At 38.5% G+C, this 25055-nt stretch overlaps 1 protein-coding gene across 9 annotated transcripts in view; it reads right to left on the reverse strand.

Moving 5' to 3' along the window:
• Positions 1–319: 319 nt before the first annotated feature.
• PLCB4 (phospholipase C beta 4) overlaps positions 320–25055 on the reverse strand; it is a 368787-nt gene continuing 344051 nt past the window's right edge. For 7 of the 9 annotated variants that reach the window (XM_084887441.1, XM_084887443.1, XM_084887446.1 and 4 more), the window contains 11 exons: positions 24790–24940; positions 20920–20969; positions 20721–20786; positions 19101–19216; positions 17459–17534; positions 15665–15840; positions 12007–12108; positions 8595–8652; positions 8090–8176; positions 4225–4261; positions 320–1844 (listed from right to left, as the gene is read on the reverse strand). In XM_084887441.1, coding sequence (XP_084743567.1) covers positions 1756–1844; positions 4225–4261; positions 8090–8176; positions 8595–8652; positions 12007–12108; positions 15665–15840; positions 17459–17534; positions 19101–19216; positions 20721–20786; positions 20920–20969; positions 24790–24940 — 1008 coding nt within the window. In that variant the 3' untranslated portion in view covers positions 320–1755. The remainder of the gene's footprint in view (positions 1845–4224; positions 4262–8089; positions 8177–8594; positions 8653–12006; positions 12109–15664; positions 15841–17458; positions 17535–19100; positions 19217–20720; positions 20787–20919; positions 20970–24789; positions 24941–25055) is intronic. The other 2 variants (XM_084887448.1, XM_084887447.1) reach the window with 1 other exon arrangement.

Below are 25055 nucleotides of genomic sequence, written 5' to 3' on the forward strand. Positions count from 1 at the left end.
TAACTGAGGTGCTATTTTAATAACCATAATTTTTCATGGGATGCTAGTGCTGAAAGATTTGTAGTCTAACTCCATTATCTTACAGAGAAGGACATTTGGATGGAGCCAGAGAAATTTCACAGAAGCCAATTCAAACTGTCAATATAAGCTAAAGGAAAACAAGGGAGGCAACCACATCAGCCTCCCTTGCATCATTTGGGAGGAAAAATGTCTCGGGGGCATGAATAAGCCCCTTTTGAAAGCGATGATATCTATTACTTAAGAAAAAGGCAAAAAGTTGACTGGAAAGCATCCTGGAGAGCAAATACTCTGACAGGTATTAGGTGTTTTAACTTTTTATTAGAGAAGTTGGAAGTTTAATTTCATTATTGATGAGAACATACTTTTCTCTGCTTTGTTCAGAGGAACACAGAATCAATTTGTACAAGCATATACAACAATTCAGTTGGTGTGTGGTGTCCCAGAATCAGTAATCTGATTGGTTCGAGACTACCGGCTTTCCTGGGGCTCCTCTCAGTGTTAGCAGCCAGCTGGTCTGCTTTTCATGCGCTGTCTGCAACACCACTACAGCAGGCTGAAAGACCATGCAGATTAACACTGTAGCAAATTGTTTGGATATTTTAACAGACATAAAAAGGTTATTTCCTGATATGAAATTCTGAAAATCTGCATAAATATTTTTGTGTAAAATTAAATTAGTTATGTATTTTCTTTTCTGAAACTAGAAGTTAAAGTATCAAGAATGCCCACATAATTCATATACACATATATATATATAGACTTTTTTGTTATGCTAAAAGTCTTGAGAGTCAAATTATATTCTGTGCCATACATTTATTTAACCAGTATTGATTTGGCGGTAGGTTATCTGTGTCTGTACGGATAAGTCTTAATTGGTGCTTGTGTATCATGCAAACATAGTTCTAGTAGTCCTGTTTACTAATCTTGTCAAGTGGCAGTACTTAGATGATCTGCTCTATAACAGTGTAAATTAGGAGTATAAATACTTTATACATGGTCACATTTACAAACATTTGCCAATACCACTTCACAATCTTGAAGGTGGGATAGTGAATTTATAGGAGCTGGAATCGGCTGAAACAATTCCTAGAAAGCAATGTCAGGTGTAAACTTCCTTAGTTGTGCCTAACAGAGTTTTCCTTTGAGCACTGATGAGCTTTGGCACAGGAACGCTGCTCTACATTTTTCTAATAATTTCCACAACTTTCACAGGAAATTAGCTTCTTATGGCATGGTAGAGACATGGCACTTACTGATGAGGTAACTTAGATGTAGAAAAATTCCGCAAAATTATTTGTCTAGCCGATCACCACTTCTGCTGATGAAATTTGTCGACAGAGTTTTGTTTTTCTCTCTAGTGCATGCAGTTGCAGTTAAATTGCTAATGCACTATTTTTTTTTTTTGCTGCAGCTCAAACATGTCCCAATGCATCACGAAGCAGAGTTGTTAACACCAAGCTCACTTACTTGTGATGGTATTTTTATAGCGAACATGTTTAAGTTGTATTGCCAATGGTTAAACTCTGCCTTACCGGAATGGTAATTTTGGTGGGTTTGTAGCTACTTGTAGTTGACCAAGGAAATTCAATATGTGAGCTAGAAGTATATAAGTCAGTGGTTTTGGGTAACAGCTTGTTTATACAGAAAGGGGACAAACACAAAAGACGACTTTCTTCCATGGACTTTGTGTTTAGATGTCTGGGGTGAGCTTTTGATGTTATGGGTTTTGCTGCCTCAGTTTGTGTTCTGGAGTTTCATACTATTGTTGCTGGTCTGCGGTCCATCTCGGCTTCCAATTTCACCATCTGCTGCATCTCCTTCGCCTGTAACACCAGAAACATGGCCTTACATGTGGAAATCACCTCCTGAAGGAATAGAACATCCCTGGCCTCTCTTCTGTAAATCTGATGCTGTGAGTATGTACCATCAGCATCGGCATCACCTGAGATCACCTGAGGAAGGCAGAATCATGGATTCTACCCCAGACCCACTGAGTCAGAATCTGCATCTTAACACACTGTGGACTAGCAGTTTTATTGCTAGCTTTATCCAAGGGCCAGATAAATTTCTATTGAATGAGTACAAAAAACGTTTTACATAAATGTTAAAGGCACACTTTAAAATTAAATATCCATTGCATTTGAAGTTATTTATTACATGTTCTCACAAGCTAATATCTTTTAAAAGTATGATACTTTGTAAAACACTGTGTATTATGACGCGAGAATTCTCGTGATTTGTCTGCAATGTGTTAATAGGATTCCCAGGATATTTTTATGTTCATTAAAGCTTGAGAAGAATTGGTCTACACAGTTCCAGGAAAACCATTTGAAAAGAGGCTCAGCAGATCACTTGATATTTAGACTAGGTTGTGTCCAAATGTGTGTTTGATTTAGTTTCTACAGATTGACATGTTGCTTGACTGTGCATAGATTATTTGATCATTTTTAGAATAAGTATTGCTTGTGCATGATTTATTCACAAATAGCCTGAAATTTAATTAAAAGTCCTTCCCTTGGAATCTAACTGATGGAGAAGTTTAGTTGAGAGGATATTGGTTTGGCTGGAGTATCCTGCAAATAGAATGTTCCAGGTGTGTGTAGGGTCCCTGGAATTCTATTGTCCAAAATCTATCCCTACAACTCTCATTTCTCTGGGATAATTACTTTTTTCAACTTACCCCAGGATATAGGCTATGGTGAGCTCAATCTCATGAATTAAAACTATCACTAAGACAACCAGCTAATGTGGGAGGTAGGAAGAAATCAGATGGGGACAAGGTTCTGGTGACAAATAATTGATAGGCAATACAAGGAAAAACAATTGGTTCATTTCAATGTTTACTTTCCATCTGGATACTTTTGCCCAACCATGTATCTTTTGGGGGATTAAAGTTCCCCTCTTCTTTTTTAGTGACAAACCACTTTGAAATATAAGACTTTTAAGAATGAAATCATGGATATATAAAGATGTAAATCAGAGGAGAATATTTGAAGTTCTTGATGTTACTATTGATGTCAACTTAGATATTACAAATAAAAGGTCAGTAGGAGGTTTGGTCAACTCTATAGATCATATCTTGAATATGTAAATGTCCCAAAGTCCTGTATAAAATTAATTTAACCCATGAATCATACAGTGATTTTCTTATTCTTATGTTAAAAATTAAAATTTCATTTTGCTGAGGATGACTGACTATAACAACACCAAAGAATTATATCTTTCTGCTTACACTTGGGATGGATGGTTTCCTCTGCCCAGATATTTTTTATGCCTAAGATATAATATTACTCTAATAGAGAAATGAAGAAATGGAGAAAAATATACAAACATGAAACTATGACAAACGGTATTCATAAAAGATGATAGTGAAAAATTATAAGTACTAAAAATTAAATATACTTTATATTTTGTACATAGTAATAAAGGATTCCCTATGCTTCTCCCCCTTGAGCATTTAAAGACAAATTGAACACAGTTGAGAAGGAAGAACCATATGGCATTAAAAGATTATTCCTAGAGCAAAGTTCTCATATGAACAGGGTGACCATTTATTCCCATTTGCATGGGACAATCCCAGCTATGTCTGTAGTGCTGGCAATTATGAATAGCACCATTCTTTTACTCTCAAAACTATCCTGGTTCAAACAATCAATTATATGGGCACCTTAATTATGATGACTTTAATTAAGGTCTTTGGCAGGCTGGATCTAGCAGAAAGCATGACAAGATCATTGCAGAGCGCCATTATATAATGCTCCTGCACACAGACCATAGCTCTCTGTCATTAAAACCACTGATGAGCTTTTAGTGAGATGCTTTAAAAATTAATTCCAGTCATGGTAGTGTTTGTGAAACATCTGAGTCCATGATCATGCTTATTTGTGGTTAGTCCAAATGATAATGGTTCTTGCTGCCTGGGTATGTCTTCATTACCAAGACTCAAGTTTCCCAGTTTGCGATAGGAAATGCTGCTAAAACTCTATCATAAATAATTCTTTAAAGATTTGGGGCATTTCAGTTTGAAAATTACGTTAAAAATCCAAGCATGAAAGAATCAAGCTTTTATATCCAAACCCTTGAAATAATAATTCGTTTATGACCAGGATTCCATGAAGCAAATTATAAATGGAAACTACCCCGAGAATGCTGACATAGTTGAGAAGGAAAGCAAAGTCTCACTGATCAGAATTTCAGTCCTACCTTGAGTTTGGGACACTGCGTGACAGGATTTCAAAAGCTGTTTGCACAAAAATAGTCATGTCAAAATTGAGTCATACATACAAAACAAATAAAATAAATGAATACTAAAGTGAACTTGAAAAATGAATGCAAAAACCATATACAGAAAAGCAAAAGGCTAAGAATAAAACATGTATACAACCATCACTGACACCTTTTCCCAAGTTGATCTCAACATAAAAAACAAAAACAACAAAAAACAACCGATGCCTGTTAGCCTGGACTGTGCCTCTCCTCTGTAGTAGTGAGTGGGGAGCTCTCTCTCCAGTGAGATCTCTCACTTCTCCTATAAAATGATAGGAATGATGACAAAAACCAACTCTTAAAACTTGGGTGTGAAAGTAAAGAAGCTGTTAGTGTATGAAATGGTACATGTCAAGATGAGGATGTGATGCTGTGTGGTTGGGATGTCTATGGGGAAACTTAAACAGAACTATGGAGTTTTATTAGTAAACTAGAGGTTGAGTGCATGAAATTCATGCATGGGGGAGGGGGTGTCACCTCAGCCCAACCTGTATCCTCTCCAATCCGGGACCCTTTGGAGGATGTCCAACTTTCGGTTTAGGCCTGATCCCAGGGATTGATCAGGCCTAAACTGGCAGTCGGACATCCCCCTCACAATCCTGGACTGCTGGCTCCTAATTGCTCACCTGCCTGCCTGCCTGGTTGCCCCTAACTGCCCAACCCTGCTGGCCTGATTACCCCTCAATGCCTCTGTGTGCCAACCTGATCGCCCCTAACTGCCCCCTCTGCCAGCCTAGTCACTCCTCATTGTCCCACCTGCCAGCTTGGTTGCCCTGTGAAGCCTGCTGTTCAGTTGTTTGGTTGTATCTCACTAACCCCCCTGCCAGCCTGGTTGCCCCTAACTGCCTCCCACCCCCACTGGCCTGGTCACCCCACGCAACCTGCTGCTCAGTCGTTTGGTCGCCCCCAACTGCCCCCCCACCCCGCTGGACTGGTCAGCCCCGCTGGACTGGTCAGCCCCAACTGCTCTCTCTCTCCTCCCTCCTCCCCCCGTTGGCCTGGTTGCCCCAATGGAGCCTTCTGTATGGTCATTTGGTCATTCTTCATTAACCACCCTGCTGGCCTGATCACCCCACACAGCCTGCTTGTTCAGTTATTTGGTCATCCCTCACTAACCCCCCTGTTGGCCTTGGTTGCATGCAGCCTGCTTGTTTAGTCGTTTGGTCATCCCTCACTAACCACCCTGCCAGTCTGGTCGTAGGCAGCCATCTTATAAGGGCATGAGGGTAGGTTTGCATATTACCTCTTTATTATATAGGATATATGACTGGCTGACCAAGTAGGCAAGGCCGTTAGGTGGCTTTAAAAAGGACATATGAGTTAGGATCCAGAAGCAGGCAGGACCAAAATATACTAAAACTTGATTGTTTCTGCCAGTGCCCTCCATATGGGTCTACCTAACTAGGACCCACTCTATGCTTTGCTTTGGGGGAAAGGGAGAACTTAAAGGAGTAGGGTCACAGGAAAGCAGTAAGAAACCTGAAGGGATACTATTGGAGAATGTTAAAATGAATTTGTCTTTGGCTTAGAGACAGAAAGCTCTTGGGATTCAACAATGGTTTGGGAGATTTTTAGGAAAGTTTGTGGGGTCAAATTTATCTGGAGGACAGGAACTGTTTTCTGCTAGTGAAATGATTAATTGATTACAGAGGTATCTCTCCTACATGGTTTCAGACCTTGTCTTATGAGAGGGGGGAAAAAAAAAAGTCACTGTTTGTACCTTCCCCATTGTGTCTGTGAGAGTGTTGTAACATATTGACTAATTGAATTGAGGACAAAAAATATATACTAGAAATATCTGATTGACTTTGTTATAGAATAGGTCATATTGGTATGGCAAACCTTAACACAGAAATTTAAGTCCAAATTCCACATTTATCAATTGCATTGATATATCTTTAATTTCTTTTCATTGAATTTAGTTAAATCTCCATCAAACCTCAAGCCTCCTCATGTTCTATGTTACCCTAAGCTTCAGTGACTTAAAGTATCATTCGTGGGTGGTAGACATTACTTATGACATATTAAAAGGCATTATATGAATTTTTAGAACAAAAAACCACTATCCTCCCAGTATGATCCAATCAACACAGTTACTACTAAGCCAATAATTTAATGCCAGAAATCTGGTATGGTTAGAATTATCCATGTCTTAGGATAAAAGCTCAAAGTTTTTTTTTTTTTTAAATGTACTTTATTTAGCACTGAAACTAAAAAACACTAGGTAATTGTATTCCCTAGCTCTGAAAAACACCATTATTACAGTGATGAGTAATTTTTAGCACATTTACAGTCTTTAGTCAAACTTGTTGCTAAGCAACATAATCATTTCTAAGTTGTTTCTTAATTTAGTTAACTGAAACAAAACCGTGCCTTTCCTTCATTGTGCCTTCTTCTAAGGCATCCTTCTCCCACCCAGACCCGACCATTAAAGCAGAATCTAATGTTTTGGAAAGGGTGGCTTTACCTTTATTCATAGTCCCATTTCCCCAGGGAACATTTCCTGAGAAGTGCTTTAAGAGCAAAAACATAAACTAGGTAATTTGTACCAGAACTTGATGTAACCTATGAGTTGGTCAAATGGCTTGGACCCATGGGACAATAAACATTGATTGTCCCCCTGTGGACTGTTCATGAAAAGAAGCATTTCACTGAAAAGGAAATGTGAAACATAACTCAGAAGTATAGTCACAAATAAACCATCTGTCCCCCCAAAGTAAAGAATCTGAAACAAAATGAATTTATTTGTTATCCAATTGCAATGTACAATAAAACCAGATTTCAGATTTTATGGTGTTGTTTTACTTTCTCAAAGGTATATTTTTTTAGTGTAATCTTACTTAAGCGTTCTTCAATGGGAGTCATTGGCTCTTAAAAAAATATACCTTAACTAGGATTTCTTTACTGATGGGAGGAATCAGGAAAGAGCAAGGCAGTGAGAGTAATTTCATCTTTCAAGTTTCTAGGCAGAAGTGAATTATTTATAAATAATAACTTCCAAATAGCTATACCTAAAAAGTAAAGTTTGAACTGAGACAAATTTAAACTGCTATTGAGGGTCCTTTTGCATTATATGCTAGAGATATTTCTATCAATTGAAATGAAACTGTGGATGGCTGATGAGCTGGAGCCTGTTTGAGATTGATCCCATCTATACCATGCTTACACATACATGTCTCTAGGTGCTGGGCATATGCCTGATGGCCTTAACTGTACAGTTGGATTTTGGATAACTTTTTATTTATGTGTACTTCTCCATTTAGTGTTTTCCCTTGCTGGAAAGAAGCACCAAGATTATGGTAACCACTCAAGTCAAGTGGTTTTCAGAGTTGTGGTGGCTCATGCCTTTAGGTCCCCCTTGTAAGACCTAGGAAGGCTTTCTAACTGCATTTTTAGGTGGAGCTTGACAATAGGTGGTTTCTCTCATTTGCTTTTTAAATATAACATCACTTGCCTCTAGGTTGCAAATTATAAACACACAAATGAAAATAGAAAAACAATTTGTGACCTCTCCTTTTTCCTCCTCTCAGCAATGTCATTCTGAGAACCCCCATAATCTATTCAAATAATGAGTTTTGATCCCCCCCCCCCCCCCCCAGGCACATTCCTCTTCTGCTTCAGAAAAGAATGCTTTCTGCTCTAGGTGGATGCGACCAGGAAAATACTGTAAGAGGCACCGCATTTTTCTAGCCACCTTTCCACACCACTGACAGACACGGGCATTAGCAGAGTGGTCCTTGCAGGCCGTGTGGTCTGTGCCTTCCAAAGCTGGCTGGCTTTTTACACTTTTTAGGTGAAATACCTGCTCATTCTGTTTCTCTAGGAATTCTAGGTGTTCAAGCTGGACTTTTTTCAACTGATCCATTTCTTTGGACTGTTTCATTGCGAGCTGCAAAAAAAAAAAAAACACACCAAAAAACCAAACACAATTCTGATAAACTTTGCATTGTAATCTTAAAACTTATGAATGAGAAATGATGTGCAAGTTTACCATTAAAGCGAGAGAGATTGTAATAAAAAAAATAGTCTGAAAACAGGGAAAGTTTAGACCCATAATTCTTACTGGGGAACTCTCTCCTGCTAAAATCTGAGAAAATAATATTGCATTTTCTATATAAAGTGGTTCCAAATAATTACCTTAATGATTTCAGAGAATGATCATTTTAGCTTTCAGAGTACAGAGAAGCTAGACTGTTTAATGTACAGAAAAATAAAATTAAGCAAATTATCTATGTTTGATATTTAAGCATGAGTTATTATTTATAGTTTTTTAGAGAAGAATGCTAAGAAAATTATAAAATACTTACTCTCTTTCTTTCTTCCAGAAACTTTTTAGTGTTGCTGCTGTTTAACTCCCTGACTCGCCTAAAAATAATAGGTACAAATAACAGTTGGTATGACATTGGCTGGGGTTAAATAAGAAAGTTATATTCAATTTCATTGTCTGGATAGAATCATCACTTTCTTTTCCTGATTTTTATTGTGGAATTTTGAAACATGAAATGAACAGAGAAAAATATAAAAAGAAAATGAGTAGCCATCACTCAGATTAGTCAATATTAATGTTCTGTCACATTTGCCTCATATTTTTAAAGAAAATAGTGTTACAGATATCATCAAAGCCCCCTTTGTATTCTTTCTGATTCCCTTTCATTCATTCCTCTCTCCACACACAACCACTCTGCTGATGTTGTTCAGGGGTCCTCAAACTTTTTAAAGTGGGGGCCAGATCATGGTCCCTCAGAGAGCTGGAGGGCCGGACTATATGAACTACTAATTCCTACTGTAACACCTCGGCTGCGCTCACTGCCCAAAAAACCTGGCGGGCCGGATCAGACTCCTCTGCGGGCCGCATGTGGCCCGCGGGCCGTAGTTTGAAGCCCTTTTTGTATGTTTCCCATTTACCTAAATGGCATTGTGTCTGGTTTCTCTGTATAAGTTATCTTTTAGCCTTGTTTTAGAGATACAGGTGTTTCAAGCTCTTCCATTATTTTCATGTGCTATATGGCTATTTCTCATTTATGAATAGACTACCATGTTTCCATTTTGCCATTAATAAATAGTAGGTTCTTTCCAGACAATAAAGCTACAATGATCTGGTGCCTTGGGCCTTGCGATGCTTGGCACGCTTGGTGTCTGTTGACTGAGGAAGTGAACAAAGTATAACGCATATCTGCTTGTGCATGCAGCAAAGCCTTCTCTAGATATTCAGACTTGCAGGTTGGATGAACAACTTCTTTCAAAGCAGTGGTCCCAATGTGCCCTCCCATCCATACAGTCGGGGGGCTACTCTTTTCCATGTCTTGGGTGGTCCCATCACACATTTGCTTGTCTGTTAGTTTGTTAGGTTTTGTGAAATGACATCATCCTGCTGCTTTCACTGTAGCTCTCTGATTACCGGTGAGGTGGAGTGCTCTTCACGACTGAACAGACCTAGAACGGACTGAATTTCTGTAATAGTTAGAGGTCTCTTCAGGTTTTCTTCTTTTCCAGTCAGTTTTGATAGTTCTATTTTTATTTATTTATTTTTTTTTTTTCTCTAGGCATTTGTCCACTTCATGTGCTTTCAAATTCATTGGCAGTATTATTTATAGTAGCCTTGTTTTTCAAAACTATTGGTTATATCTGCAGTTATTTACCCTTTTTATTCTAATGTTACTAATTTGTGCTTTCACTCTATTCCTCTTGCTGGAGGTTTACTGATTTAATGATTTTTTTCACTCAAATAACAAGTTTTTGCTTTGCTGAAATTATCTATTGCCTTTTAATCTCTATTTCAATACTTCTTGCTTTTTAATTTATTATTTTTTCCCCATTAGAGTTCTTTGGGTTCACTCTGTTTTTATAATTTTATATCCTCTTTATTTGAGTGTCTAGTTCAATAATTCTCATTTCTTTAAAATATCGTATATACATGTAGGCTATAATTTTCACTCTAAATATCCTACTGGGGATGTGCCCACAACCAAGGTACATGCCCTTGACCGCAATCAAACCTGGGACTCTGCAGGCCAATGCTCTATCCACTGAGCCAAACTGGTCAGGGCTCAAGCTCTTTTCCATAGTGGCTGGCTGTACAGTTGACATTTCTACCAAGGTTACACTGTTCATTTTGCTCCACATTCTTGCCAATACTTACTTGATTTATTGATGACAGCCATTCTAATAGGTGTGAGGTGATATTCATTGTGGTTTTCATTTGCATCTCCCTGATGATTAGTGATACTGAGCACCTTTTCATGTACCTGTTGATCATTTGTATGTCTTCTTTGGAAAAATTATCTTAGGTCCTCTGTCCATTTTTAATTGAATTATTATTATGTTGCTATTGATTTGCATGAGTTCCTTATGCATTTTGAATAATAACACCTTACTGGATATATGGCTTACAAGTATTTTTTCCCATTCTGTAGGGTTTCATTTTTGTGATTGTGTCTTTTGCTGTGCACATTAGCTTCCTTTTGCACATTAATAAATTGTGCTTCCATTGCCATTCAGTTATAAATATTGTGCAATTTCTGTTGAAATTTCTCCTTCAGCCCAAGAATAAAAGTGATTTTCAGCTTCTATATGTCTGAGCTCTTTATCAATTTTTAAATTTTAATTCTTAGTCCTTTATATAGCCACTTTATTAAGCTACTAAAAATTAAAATTACAAATTCATAATCAGAGAGCTAAGGAAGACATGTAAAAGATAACCAGTGGCATAGAAAAATTGTTCTAACAAAAACCAGCCATTTCCAGGTGTTTTACAACCACCTAGATATCAAGTTATAATAAATAAGTATATTAAGTCAGAATTAGAATATTAAATAAAAAACTTTGCTAATTAGGTTACCAGTAACTCAGAATATAAGATAATTTAAGAACTGGGATTTAAGTGCTATTAATTCCCTCTTTGGGTAACACGGCTGCAGGCACACTACACATTGTAGGTTTGGTTCCAGACCACAGCAATAAAGTGAGTATCACAATAGAGAGAGTTGTAATCTTTTTTGGTGGAGGGCCTTGCCTTCAATTTTTAAAACATGCAACATCTGCGAAGCAAAATAAAGTGAAGTATGTTGTGCTAGTCTTAACACAGCAGTACAAAGGCCTTGGCTCAAAGCGATAAAACCATGTTGCAAAATAACTCTAGAGATCGGGCTGAAGAGGTATCCTAGTGGAGAGCATATCCCTGCTCAGCCCCATTCCTGGACCCTTCCTGCTTCCTTCTACTCCCCTTCTCTGAAGACCCCTTCCTCTGTATATCACAGGCATCCAAATTCCTGTCTTGGTCTCTGTTTCTAGAAAACCCAACCTAAGACAAGGACTTAAGGGGCTTTTTTGAGATGATCCTTGTTGTCGATGACAGCGTGAGTAAATTGAGGGGAGACGACAATCCCCCTACATGCTGCTATTCAGAACCAACCCACCCAGAATGGGCTTGCACCTGAGCAGGTGAGATGCTAGCAGGAGGGCCCAATGGAATATGGGAAGGATATTTTGCCATGGTTTTTAAGTGAGCACACATATATTGAATGTAAACTTATCTTACTGGTGGTAGTAAACAATCAGAAGATGACTGCTCTATAGTAGTAATAAATTTCTTAGCAGTTATAGCAAAAGCCTTAGCCAAAACTCACAAGGGTTTTCATATCTCAGATGTGCATATGTGTGCACATGCACATATAAATGTTAAGCCTATGCTATATTCCCACCGACAACATTCTCACTTACCTTTCCCGTTCTGCTTTGTTCTTGATAGATTTATCTTGGCTGATGGCTTTGCTATTTTCCATAGAAATCTTAGCCTGGTGTGCTCTCATTTCCTTGCTTTCCCTATGTATTAAAAATAAACAAATAGGGAGTGAGAGAATGAAGGATAGTATTTAATGGTTACAGAGGTTCAGTTGGAGAAGATGAAAAAGTTCTGGAGATGGATGGTGGTGATGGTGTAAGTGCGAATATACTTAATGCTACACATTTAAGAATGGTTAAAATGGTAAGTTTTTTTAAAAACAAACAAAAATATTCTATGTGTAAACAGGACTAGCTTCACTTTTTTCTTCATTATAGAGATCTTGGAGTTGTTTTACATGCCATGAAAAGGGGTGAAAGAGTTCCAATTCATGAGCACACTTCTCCCTGAGGACACTGGGACACCTCATGGTGAAAAAACAGTGATGGGCTGAGAAGCATTTTCCAGCTTTGCCACACATTTTTGGGGAACAGATGGCCGGTGGGAGAGAATGTCCCCACACTCACAAGAGACCTTCCTGTTTTCTGACAGCCAGTGGGAATGAAGGGAGTCAAATGGTTTCAAACAAGCACCGGAAGTAGTAAAACAGGACGTTTACAGGCAAATGGCCACCGTGTGTGCAAATGCATGTGTATGCAGGACAAAGACCCATATCTTTATATGATTTATGTGTACATTAAAGGCATGCAATTTAGAATATAAAAATGAATATCATTAGCAAAGACTCTTTTTCTGGAACCTATGCACATCTCCTTGAAATGCTTCCTGGAAACTTGTCACCAGGAAGTTGGGTTTACCTGAGCAGTGTTTGCTAGGCAAAAGGCATATTAAACAACCCAAGAGTTCAGAAAGGATGAATGAAAAAGATGATGTGATCTATCTATCTATCTATCTATTGACATATTAATCAGTGATAAGAAATGAAATTTTGCTTTTAGCAACTACATAGATAGATCTTGAGATTATTATGCTAAATGAAATAAGTCAGAAAAAAAAAGGACAAAAACCATGTGATTTCACTCATATGCAGACTATTGAACAACAAGAAAAATAACAAAGACAATAACAAAACAAGCAAAAACAATCTCATAGCTACAGACAACAGCACAGTGATTACCAGAGAGAAGGGGGGTGGATGGAGGGTGAATTGAAAAAGGAGTCAAATATATGGTAACTAAGGGAAACTAGATTTCATGGGGATCCCACAATAGAGTATACAGATGTTGAGTTATCTATACTAACCAATGTCACCTCAAAAAATTTAAGTTTTTTAAAAAGGAAGGTCCACCTGTAACAGGTACTTCAGCTGCAGAACTTAGGGTTACAGAGGCAGGAATAAGGACTACACACTCCTGGGCCCCAGAAAATGGCTCTTTTAAACCGACCATTTCTTTATTCATTCATTCAACACTTATCAGTATCCAAACACAGCTGTCAGTAGTTAGGATTAATTAACCGAGAACAATAGCTGTGATGGTGAAAAAGAAACCCAAACACAGGGTACTTGAGAACAAGCTTACATGATGCTATTGGTTTGAAAAATGGCCCTATCACAGATATAATATTCAAAGTAAATTAATAACTAGGTATGGTCTCTTCAAATGACTTCCTAAGAAATGCAAGAATTAGTTTCATTTGTTTTTTTCTTTTGAATGGTTCCTACTGTTGTGGGGTACAAACATTTTTTTTAGTCAACTACAAAAATCTTTAACTATAAAGAAGATTAGAAAAGAGTTCCATATTCCGTGAAGTGTCTTTGAATAGGACAGACACCTAAAACCTGGTATTGCTGCAATGGCCCAGGGCAGACCGATGAATAGACCTTTTTGAATACTGAATTGAGAGAATTTGCAAGGGAAAAAAGAAAAGACAATTTCTAATCCTATACATCGAGATAGAGTATAGTTGATCTCTGAACAACATAGAATTAAGTGTGCAGACCACTGTACTATCCACATATAACTTTAACTACCAATAGACTGAAAGCCTTAGTCACAATATAAACAGTTGGTTAACATATATTTTGCATGTTAATTGTATTTTATACTGTATTCTTACAATCAAGTAAGCTAGAGAAAAGAAAATGTTATTAAAAATCAGAAGTAAAAGAAAATACATTTACATTACTGTATGTATTTATTGAAAAAAATCAGGTTTAAGTGACCCATGCAGTTCAAACCATGTTGTTCAAAGATCACCTGTATTATAAAATGGTTAAGGTACAGAACATTAACCTTCAGGCACTTATCTAGTTGTCTCAAATGAGGATTGGAAACTAGGGCAAAAATACTTCATGCTCATATGGCCTAATCTACCCCTCCAAAATGAGGTGGGGAATTTCATATAATTTATACATTTAGCATTTTTTAAATATATATTTTATTGATTTTTTACAGAGAGGAAGGGAGAGAGATAGAGAGCTAGAAACGTCGATGAGAGAGAAATATCGACCAGCTGCCTCTTGCACACCCCACACTGGGGATGTGCCCACAACCCAGGTACATGCCCTTGACCGGAATCGAACCTGGGACCTTTCAGTCCAGAGACCAACGCTCTACCACTGAGCCAAACCGGTTTTGGCTACATTTAGCATTTTTAAAGTTTCTTGTTTGATTTGTTTGTAAAATGCTTCTTTTTCCTATTCTTTCACGTGTATCAACAGGCCTTAACTGTGGCATGGAGTGGGCACTAAGGGAGAAACAAGCATGCTGCAACAGAGCTGAGATCACAAGAAGTAACTGACATAGCCCTGACTGGTTTGGCTTAGTGGATAGAGCTTTGGCCTGGGGACTGGAGGGTCCCAGGTTCGATTCTGGTCAAGGGCATGTACGTTGGTTGTGGGCACATCTTCAGTACGGGGTGTGCAAGAAGCAGCTGATTGATGTTTCTCTCTCATCAATGTTTCTATCTCTCTAGCCCTCTCCTTTCTTCTCTGTAAAAAAATCAATAAATATTAAAAAAAAAAAAAGAGAGAGAGAAGTAACTGGCATAAATGTTCTTGGTGTGTGTGTGTGTGTGTGTGTGTGTGTGTGTGTGTGTGGAGGGGTCTACTTGATTATTTGTAGGTAGTTTACATGTAATATTCAATTTGCTGAAGCACAGAGAGACCAAAATAAACTGATCCTTCTTTGCTGTTTCATGATTAGAACTATCTTTCTAAAACTCACAGAAGTCCTAATAACACAACAGGAGGGACTCTCCACCGTTAGCCAAGGAGTGATCAGTCCACTGTTAGCCACGGAAAGCTCAGTCTAGTCTCTCTAGGAGCTTCGCTGGTTGGTCTTTACCTCCTTCTGTTTCTTCTCTTCCTCAGAGACTCCACATCACTACCAAAAGCCACTCTGGAGGCGGCAGTGCTTTTCTGGACTGTCACACTGTTTGCTGTGGATCACACACTACTTGTCATTTGACTTAGAGTCTCATGTGAGTGTTAATATTGTAACACGTGGAAGCCCTTGGATGGCAGAGGCCATTTCTTAGAGCTCATCTTGCTCAGATCAGTCTTATGATATGATACACATGAAAGCTCCATAGTACAAGTCATGTTGATTTTTGCCTACTACCTCAACTCACACGTGCAAAATTCCTGTTCTTTAAAAACTAGGAGCGCACGTTGGAGATGGCTAGCTCTCCTACCTGTCGTGGGACAGTTTCAGCTGCTGGGTTTGCTGTTCGTGGGCGTTGATCAGGAGCTTCCGCAGCAGCTCACACTGCTGGCTGAGGTGCAGGTCCCGGATTTCCTGCTCCTCCGCACTGTGGGTGTTGATCATTTCTGACCACTCCTTTGTGTGCTGCGCCACAATCTCTTTGACCTATGTACAAAAGAGGGGATGGAGCCACCTGGAATTCTCAGATTTCAGGCATGAACAGCAAGCACAATAGGATTCACGCATTTTAGATCCCTCCCACCAATTTACTTGGTGAATCAGTGGACACCTATGACCTGCAAAAAATAGGTACCAGTCAATGGGAATTAGGAGATCATTGCTTATTTTAAAAAATCAATCACTTTGGCTCTAACTATTTAACGATGACCCATTATTTTACTGCCTAACTTTGCCTATGCTGCTTTGCCAGTCCTGTCAGAATCCCCTTCATCACCTCGTGCTTTTCCAGGTTCACTCCACCAGGCCACAGGTCTGAAATGAGGGGGTGGGTTCTCTTATTCCTGCATCATGACTTACTGGTGTCAACCCTGCATTGATGCTCTTTGCAATGTGCTTTACAACTCCCCTCATCAAGAGCCAGCATCCACTTCCCCACCTCCTTGAATCTGGCTGACCTTGTCACATGCTTTAGTTCTGAGCCAGTAGCAAATGTGATGCAAGCAGAGGCTTCAAAAGTGCTCTATCTGGAACCCCGAGCTGCCCTGTGACTGAGCCTGTGCTCCCTGCTGGAAGGTGAGAGGTAGGAAAAAGGAAGCGGCAGCCAGCTCACCAGCAGGTCTCTGAGGGAGGCCGCCAATCCAACTCGCTGTAGACCCAGGAGCCGAAATCAGTAGAAAAACCATCCAACTGAGTATGGCAGCAAAAGCTAACTGGTAGTGGCCAAGGATTCTACTTTCCTATTTATGCAAAGCATCTAAAAACCGTGGCTTGTTGTACAGGCCTTGATTCTCAAGCATTCCCATTAAGAGAACAACAGAGAATGGGGAACAACTCTCAAAGACACACAGTTTACTGCTTCTTTAGACTTCATGGCAGAACAGACACAGAATACACAGCAGCAGAGAGAACTTCAGCTCCATGCATGTGGCAGGGCCACTGGGCTGGATGACAGAACCACGTGCAGACATGTAGGTTGGCTGGTTTGACCAAGTGCTATAGTTAGGGGTTTTCTTTAAGAAGTTTTTTTGTTTGTTTTTATTAACCATTATCACTAGATTAATTATTTATATTCTTGATTGGAACTTAGCATTCACTTCTCCCAATGTCCACAAATTTAATTACTGTCTCCCAAACTCATATATTTTCTTGTGTCTTTGAGGAAATACAGGTAATTAGGCTTATCTCTTGGAATGTTGATTTTGAACTATTGATTTTTTTTTTTCTTATCACAAATTTCCATAGCAAAGTTAAGATGGAGTATCAGAGTTATTCAACCCCTTAATCAAATGGTTTTCTGTCATATGTTTATTGTTACTTCCATAGGGAAGCATATTCTGTATTTTATACACTATTTCCTTTGAGTGTATTCATTCGATGTTTAGCTTGATGCCTCTGAGGCAGAAAACAAACATTGTTAGCATATTTCTACAGATGAAGAAAAAGATGTTCCATGAAATGGCTTTTTTCTTACCCAGTAAGTCTGGGACCTGGACCCTTTCTAGTCCCAGGGTAATGTTATTTCTTATTTATGCTATATATATCTTGGAAAAAATCACAAAGTATCTCCTGCAAGTTGCTGCTGTAAAAACAGGCATTTTCTTACCTTAGATTTGTGATCTGATGTCAATGTCTGAATTTTAATTTCTGTTTCTTTTTTCATTTCAAGACAATTACTTCCCCTAAAATGGAAAATTGCAAATGTGTGCCAGATGTTAGATATTTTCCCATTCCCATGGGCCTTTGCTACAAAGCTTTCTGTCGAAGCCAGTTTGTTCATTAGATATGGGATGCCATGGCTCATTGGGCAACATCAATTTTTTCTTGTAATAGATGCGTACCTTACACAATTCTATATCGTGATTACTCAATTCAACCACTACACAAAGAAACACTTCAGACCTAACAATTATGTCATTGTTAACGGTCTGTGGCCAGAGTTTCCATTTTGGTTCCTGCTTTTCTTTGAGCTATTTTTCATTTATTCAATAAAATATTATTTGGGATAAAAACTGGGAAATAGGCCCTCAGCCTTGAAGTGAATTGTTAATTCTTCCATTTCGGTTGTAAAGCCAAATTTTTGTCTTTGACACATGCCAGTAAGGGAGAAAATAGCATTTCTTGGCATAATAGGGTGATTTGTACTTCTTTTTCTATTGTGATCAGAAAAAAAAAAAAAAAAAAAAAAAAAAAAAAAAAATATATATATATATATATATATATATATATATATATATATATATACCAGGAAATTGCCCAGCACCCATTACTGTTTATTTTAGTGATTATTTTTTCCTTTTGAAATATCCATATCATTGCTGAAACCAGAACATGTTTTAACTTTCTGTCTTCAGCACAGATGCTCTTTGGCCTAAGTCAGAATGTGGGATTATATTATTCAATGAGTGTGTCTCTGGGAGAAGCATTATTCTAAAAATGCTAGGTATCTCATCAAATCTATTACTTCTCAAAGGTGGCACTCAGTATGTTTCTCCTCTTATCTGTTATCAGTAAGCTTGCAGCATGAGATAAACATTCCCCTGGCTTAGTTCTGGAGACAAAATCTTTCACAGTAAATGCAATGATCGGTTTCATTCAAGTTTTCTCTGTGGCACAAGCTAAACATTCTTGATATCTTAAAAATCAAAAACTGCACTTTTGAGTTCATCACTTTATTATTATTTTCTGGCTATGCAAAATTATTTCTGTAGTTTCAAATCTTCTTAGTTTTAGCTTGTCCTTCCCTCTCTCCTCCTGCCCCCATTCACCTCCAAAATACTTGAGTGGAAAACACATGAGAGACACAGTTATTCTGTCATTAACCAACAGCTGTAGAACTTGAACAAAGCTCCTCTTTCCTACTTTAATTATTCCTTGCAGCTGTACAAGTTTTTTATTTTCCAGGAATAAGTTTTTAAAAATATATTTTTATTGATATCAGAGGAAGCAGGAGAGAGATATAGAAACATCAATGATGAGAATAATTGATCAGCTGCCTCTTGCATGCCCCCTACTGGGGATTGAGTCCACAACCCAGGTATGTGGCCTGAAAGGGTATCAAACTGTGACCTCCTGGTTCATGGGTTGACGCTCAACCACTGAGCTACACTGGTTGAACCAGGAATAATTTTTAATGATGGAAACAGAGTTAGGACAAAGTTTCTCCTTGGCCTAAATTGGCAGCTAAATTATGGAAAAGACAAAATATAAAAAGGCAAAGGCTTCTAGAAGGAAATAAACATTATTACCCCTTCTTCTTCATTGCCTTCTCTAGGATTTTCTCATGGGTCGACTTCTCTTTGTCATACTGTGCCACAATTTTGTCAACTTGCGTGCAGTGTAGCTTCTGCATGGTGCTGTGCTCCTGAACAAGAAGTATTGTCAGTTACTAGTTGGACTCAGTGCAGCTGATACACTGTACCCCCTGTGTCACTGGCATCATTTTCACCAGTTTTCTCAGAGGATTGTTCGGAAATTAAAGAGTGATTGAGTCTGGAAGCTGGAAGAACTTTCAAAGTCCCATACAACATATTAGCAGTCTTTTGTACAGGCATACCCCCAACAAGGATGTCTCTAGCCTCAGTTGAATGAACATGCCCACCTCAAAAGACAGCCCTGCCCACCATTGGGCAGCACGAACCATCCCAAAGTCCTTTCTTCTGTACATTTATGTCTCCGCAGAATTTCCACCCATTCATCTTTGTTTTGCTATCTGAGATAGTCTATTGTCCCTACCCCATATTGGTCCTCAAATACCCAAGTTCATTGTCATATATCTTTTTAAAAATATATTCATTAAAGTATAGTTAACATATAATATGTTAGTTTTTGATGCACAATAGAGTTATTTGACATTTACATATTTTATGAAATTACTATCAATGATAAGTCTAGTAATCATGTGTCACCATACAAAGTTATTACAATATTATTGACTATTTGAGGAGCCATATTTCTTCTCATTTATATGCTAAATATAATTATTCATCATTTGATATGACTTCTAAATACCTGGCACATTTGGGAAGGTCTTAAAAATCATCATTACACATCAGATGGTTTAAAAGATCTCAGAGGTCCTTTTAAGAAATTAAGTTTCTCTTGTTCTCATTACCTTTATTGGAAGAGGTGGAAATTATTCTTCCAGCGGCAATAGCTGTAATGGGCCCTACCAGGAAAGAAGGTATTCCACTTTCTGCCTTTCTCTGTGCGCAGAGACTGGAGAGCAGGAAGGTACTGTGAAGTTTTTCAACTCAGGCGAGAATTATTCAAGCCACCTCTTGCTGTTCTCTTCAACTTGTAACTCACTCTTATAATTCCTATCATTGTCAAAAGACCTCTTTGTATGGGTAGAAAGGAAAAATAACTATATTTCAGAAGTAGGCCACCTCGAAGGGCTCTTGGTGAGAAGTTGAGAGTCAGTCAGCATCTCCCTCCATGCTCTGTTTCTGCAAACTCTTTGCCAGTGACCCAGGACATTTTGGAACCTCGAGCTAAGATTGTGAGATAGTCTTCAATAGTTAGGCTATGGGCCACTAGTTCAGATAAAGTCATTTTATGAAGCTATTTTTAAATGGGGGAAGCTCTGTGATGCCTTTGAAACAACTGTCAGGAAGATTGGTTCCAAATTAGTGACAACGGATCCCAAAGGGATTCTATATTTTATTAATTTCATTTCTGACCAGTTAAAATGCACATATTGCTGTCCACTTGGTTGGTGGTTGTTTCTAAGCAGTGTTCTTGGATGTGAAGAATTCATTGTTCCATAACACAGAAAAGTAGCTTTAGGGTTTCATCAGAGAGCGAACAGAAAAAACCCAAAAGGCAAACAAAATACCCCAAAATATGTATGTATACACAAACTGTACCTTTGCATGCTTCTTCTTTAAAGAATTCAGCTCCTTCTGCTGTTTCTTTAAATGCTTCAAGTAAGCCTGTGACACAAATAAAGAGGGTCCAAAGTAGGTTTCTGTAGCCACAATAATTACACTTGGTGAGAATCAAAGGTATATTGGTTTTACCAATATGCATAATGTAAGAGTCCTTGAAATGACCAAGCAATTTTACCTTCATCTGCTTTAAATCTTCTATCTTCACTTGAGGGATAAGTTCAATACCTTAAAAAAAAAAGATTAGACACTGTATATTAAAAGTTAGAGAGAATAACTGATAATAGAAAATTCAGTTTTAAAATCTCATCTAAAAGTTTTGAAACAGCTTTACACGTAATGTTATGAATATAAACATCTGAATTTCTTATTACAAAGCAATTAACTAGACACAACTGAAATGCTTATTGTCTTAGGCCAGGTTTCCAGGAGCAGAGCCTGGGCCTGGGATTTGAGTGAGCATGGTTTACTGTGGAAAGGCTCTTGGGAGAAGCCCTAGAGAGAGGCAGGACAGGACAGAGAAGAAGCCAGGGGGTGTTTCCAGCCTGGTCCTACAGGGAGCTGCTGAGCATAAATGGCCCTCCAGCCTTCTTCTCCTTTCAGGTAAGGAAACTGGGCTTTTGCATCTCCATTTTCATCAGAAGGGGCCTTCAGAGCGCTGACAAAACCTTCCAAGAATTTCCAGGAAAAACTCCCACGGTTTGAGTACAACTCTCCAGGGAGAAACATGCACTTGTGATCTGCTATCAGCCAATACTCTCAGCATCGGGGGGAGGAAGTGTGGGCCCCAATGCAGGAAATCTAACCAAGACCAATGGCATCTATTTCAATTATGTTTATCTTTGCATTTCAAGGCATACCATATCAGTCAATTACTTCTCAGCTCTATCCCACCTTCATCATCATCAAAGACCGAAATATTTTGTTCAGTTTCCTTTCTTTTTTTTTTTTTTTACCACATTTAATTTTAGCATGTATGCAAAATGCTATTGAGCATAGCAAAGCCTTTAAAATTCAGGAAATAATGAAATCAAACCATTGTATCAGGATGCTGACACACAGAGATCAGCCAAACCAGCTCAGACCAACCAATCCAATGAAACATGACCTCAGTAAATGGTGGTTGTTTTCAGCCACTAGCACATGAGTTCACGTGTTGTGCAGCACATGCTAACTGAAATAGCTTCTGTCAGAGTTCTTCCTTTCCATCCTAAAATTCCTTTTCACTCATCCTTCTTGGCTCAGACTGAACATCTCTGTTCCCTCCTTATAAAGCAGAATCTCTCCTTATCTCTTGCTTCAGCTCTTTCTCAAGCTTTGTTTCAAATATACCCCTCCTTGCATTTTCCTTCTCTTTCTTTTCATTGGTTCCTATCAGCATGATACTGTTCTTCATGACAACATTTCATACCTTAATCGATGAATTTTTTTCTAACCTGGTTTCCACCTTCACTATCAAAGCATGCCTTATTCAACATTAATTTTGCAGTGTTCAGTTCCCTGGTCAATCTACAATACCTTCTCAAAACTAAATCTTCCTATAACATAGATCTCTGTTTTTCCCCATTCATTTCCAAGCATTCTCATATTCTCTCTCTCCCTCATCTTGTCCTGCCATTACTCTGATATCCATGTTTCTGCACAGGTGTATCATCAATAACTTGAACTCAATGACATCCACTCAACTTACCAAAAGCAATTCCTCTTGACCTAATTCTCTCAGTGGCACTATCTATCTGTGACCTGTCCTTAAAGTCTCTTGAGTTCTCACGAATCTCACCCTCCTTAAGGCCCAATAAGTACCAACTTATATCTATTTTTCATTTCTTTCCTTCTTTCTCCCTAATTACTTACAGCTTAATCCAGACTCTCCTTAACAATTGATGGGTCATTCATTGATCAGTCATTTACTTGCTAAGAAAAGATACAGCTAGATCATTATTGGGGATGGTTCTCGGGATTCACTGATGAAGGGGAGGTGCTGTCTTGCCTGCAATCCCCTCTTTCTCTGGTTGTGATCATGTTATATAAATATAATATAAATATATAATGTGAATAGTGTTATAATAGCAGCATGCACACCATAATTCTTAACTGGCCCTTAGCATCTATCTCCCCCTTTCAATGACTTCTTCTGCCAAGACTGTATTCATCTTCTTAAAATACTCCTTTGATTGTCATTCCCAATTGCCTTTTCAGGGTGGTCCGAGAACCCTTTCCAGACCAGGAAAGTTGAACCACTCACCAGTACCTATCAGCATTCCTCTATCCTCTTTTCCTACACACTCAGGTTGCTTCCTATGTTGCTTCTTTCTAGGCTGCCTTCTTTTGGCTTCTCCACCATCTATTCATATTTACAGCAGAGTTAGGTTACAAGGCCTAGCTCACTTGAGATCTCACCTGTAAGAATTCTGTGGGACCCTTGCTGAAAGGGATTTCCTCTCCTCTCCTGTTTCTGAGGGTTCAACTATTATTGACTGCAGCCTGTACAGAAGTCTTCCCTATCTTATCTGAGGTCTCTGAAGGTGTGGAGGTATTTCTTATAAAACCTAGTAATAACACTTACAGTTAGCTTCCAAGTCTTCTGAATAAAAGGCCAAAATGAATCAGTTGTCCTCTCTCTCAAGGAGACTAGACTGAAAGTGAGAGCCACTTGGCTCCTTCAAATGCAGCCTTTTAGGGAATCAGGGTTGAGGAAGTTCCAAATGCAAGTGTGTTCCCTTCTAGAACTAGGCGTAATTCTGTCCTCTGTAAGCTGGTTCCACTACACTGTTTTTCAGGCTATTTAACTCACTATAATTATAAATGTCTTTTTACTCTGGGTGTGATACAAGAGCTTTCATTAAACAAAACTTTCCCATTTTCCAAGTCTATCTCTAGCTGAGTGGCTAACGGTAATAATGACCAGTGCTGAGTGGCTAACGGTAATAATGACCAGTGCTGATACCAGTGCCCAAGGCCTTATCATTACCTTGCTCCAGGCTTTTTCCAGGGAGGAACAGGAAAACATCTGCAGGCAACATACAATTTGGGCTATGTTTGTGCAGTGTCATTTTCTAATTTGTTTTATAAAGACCAATGCACACTTAGTTTCCTGCTAAATTACTACGTTGTTTTGGTTTGGGAAAGCCTGTAGTTTCTTACCTTAAACTGCAGCACTAAGTGAATGAAGTCTACAAGCAATTTGATATCCTTATATCAAGGATAGTGAATTCCCTTATAACTGGGAAATATATGTACTGAGTAAAAAAATCATTAGGAAAAAGAGAAATTCTAATTAAATTAAGAAGACTGATTAAGTCAATGATTCATGATCAAGGAGAATATTTAAAGTATTTAATTAACAGTATGGAACGGGACCATCCAATCAGAATGAATGCCTGGCCACTAAGAGTAGAAGTCAACCAGCCAACTGTTTTTCCATATACCAGCTGAATTTTAGCACGTGGGTTACATAGTTCTTTTTGAATGACACCTCTTATGATCTTTTGTTTCACCTACAGGTATGCACAAAGAATTGGCCTTCAGATGCCCACCTGATGATTTTAAAAATAAATATTTATGGATACTAAATATCTCCAGGAGGGAAGAAATTGTCAATAAGAAATTCATTTTATTTTTTTGAAGTTTTTGAAATTTAGAAATGTCTGAACAATCATGATTCTGTTGGTTCATGACCTACTGGCTGTCCAGGTAAGTGCCTATTGTGCGGTATCCAGAAGAGAGTGGGGGAGTATTTGGGAAATTTAGCGTGTGAAAGTGCTTCCCTAAAAGGACACTGACTTAAACATCTTCTGTTACTATGGATGTTGTACTCAGTGTAACTAAGGTGTGGGGGATCTAGCAGACAAAACACAAATGTTGACTCTATTAAACAATCAGAGAAATTAAGCAGTTTGTCTAATCCACAAGAAAACATTCTGCTCTTAAGTTTTATGGGGCCATGAAAATTGACAAAATTAACAATTCGAAATACCCTTATAAAAATACTTTTTAAAGAGTCTAAAATTGCCAGAACAGATAAGGAGCTCAAACAACATTCCTTTACCTTTCTTGGCTTCCATGCCGGACCCCAGGGCGGCCGTGGTGGTTGGTCTGAGCTCAGAGCTGCTCTGTGGGGTCACATTTGTCTTGGCAGTGTTGGCCTTTCCTTTCTTATCGTTCTTAGAAGTGTCACTGGGCACATCAGCTATGTCACTCTGGAACAGAAATGTTTATATTATTCCAAGTGCATGCCAGCTCAAGTTCAACTGCCTTGCACAGTCTCTATTTTATTGAGTCCAGTCTGTACCACTTAACTTCTTCCCTGCAACT

Source organism: Pipistrellus hanaki, assembly GCF_964339955.1.
Source record: "Pipistrellus hanaki genome assembly, chromosome: 6".
Classification (NCBI taxonomy): Eukaryota; Metazoa; Chordata; class Mammalia; order Chiroptera; family Vespertilionidae; genus Pipistrellus; species Pipistrellus hanaki.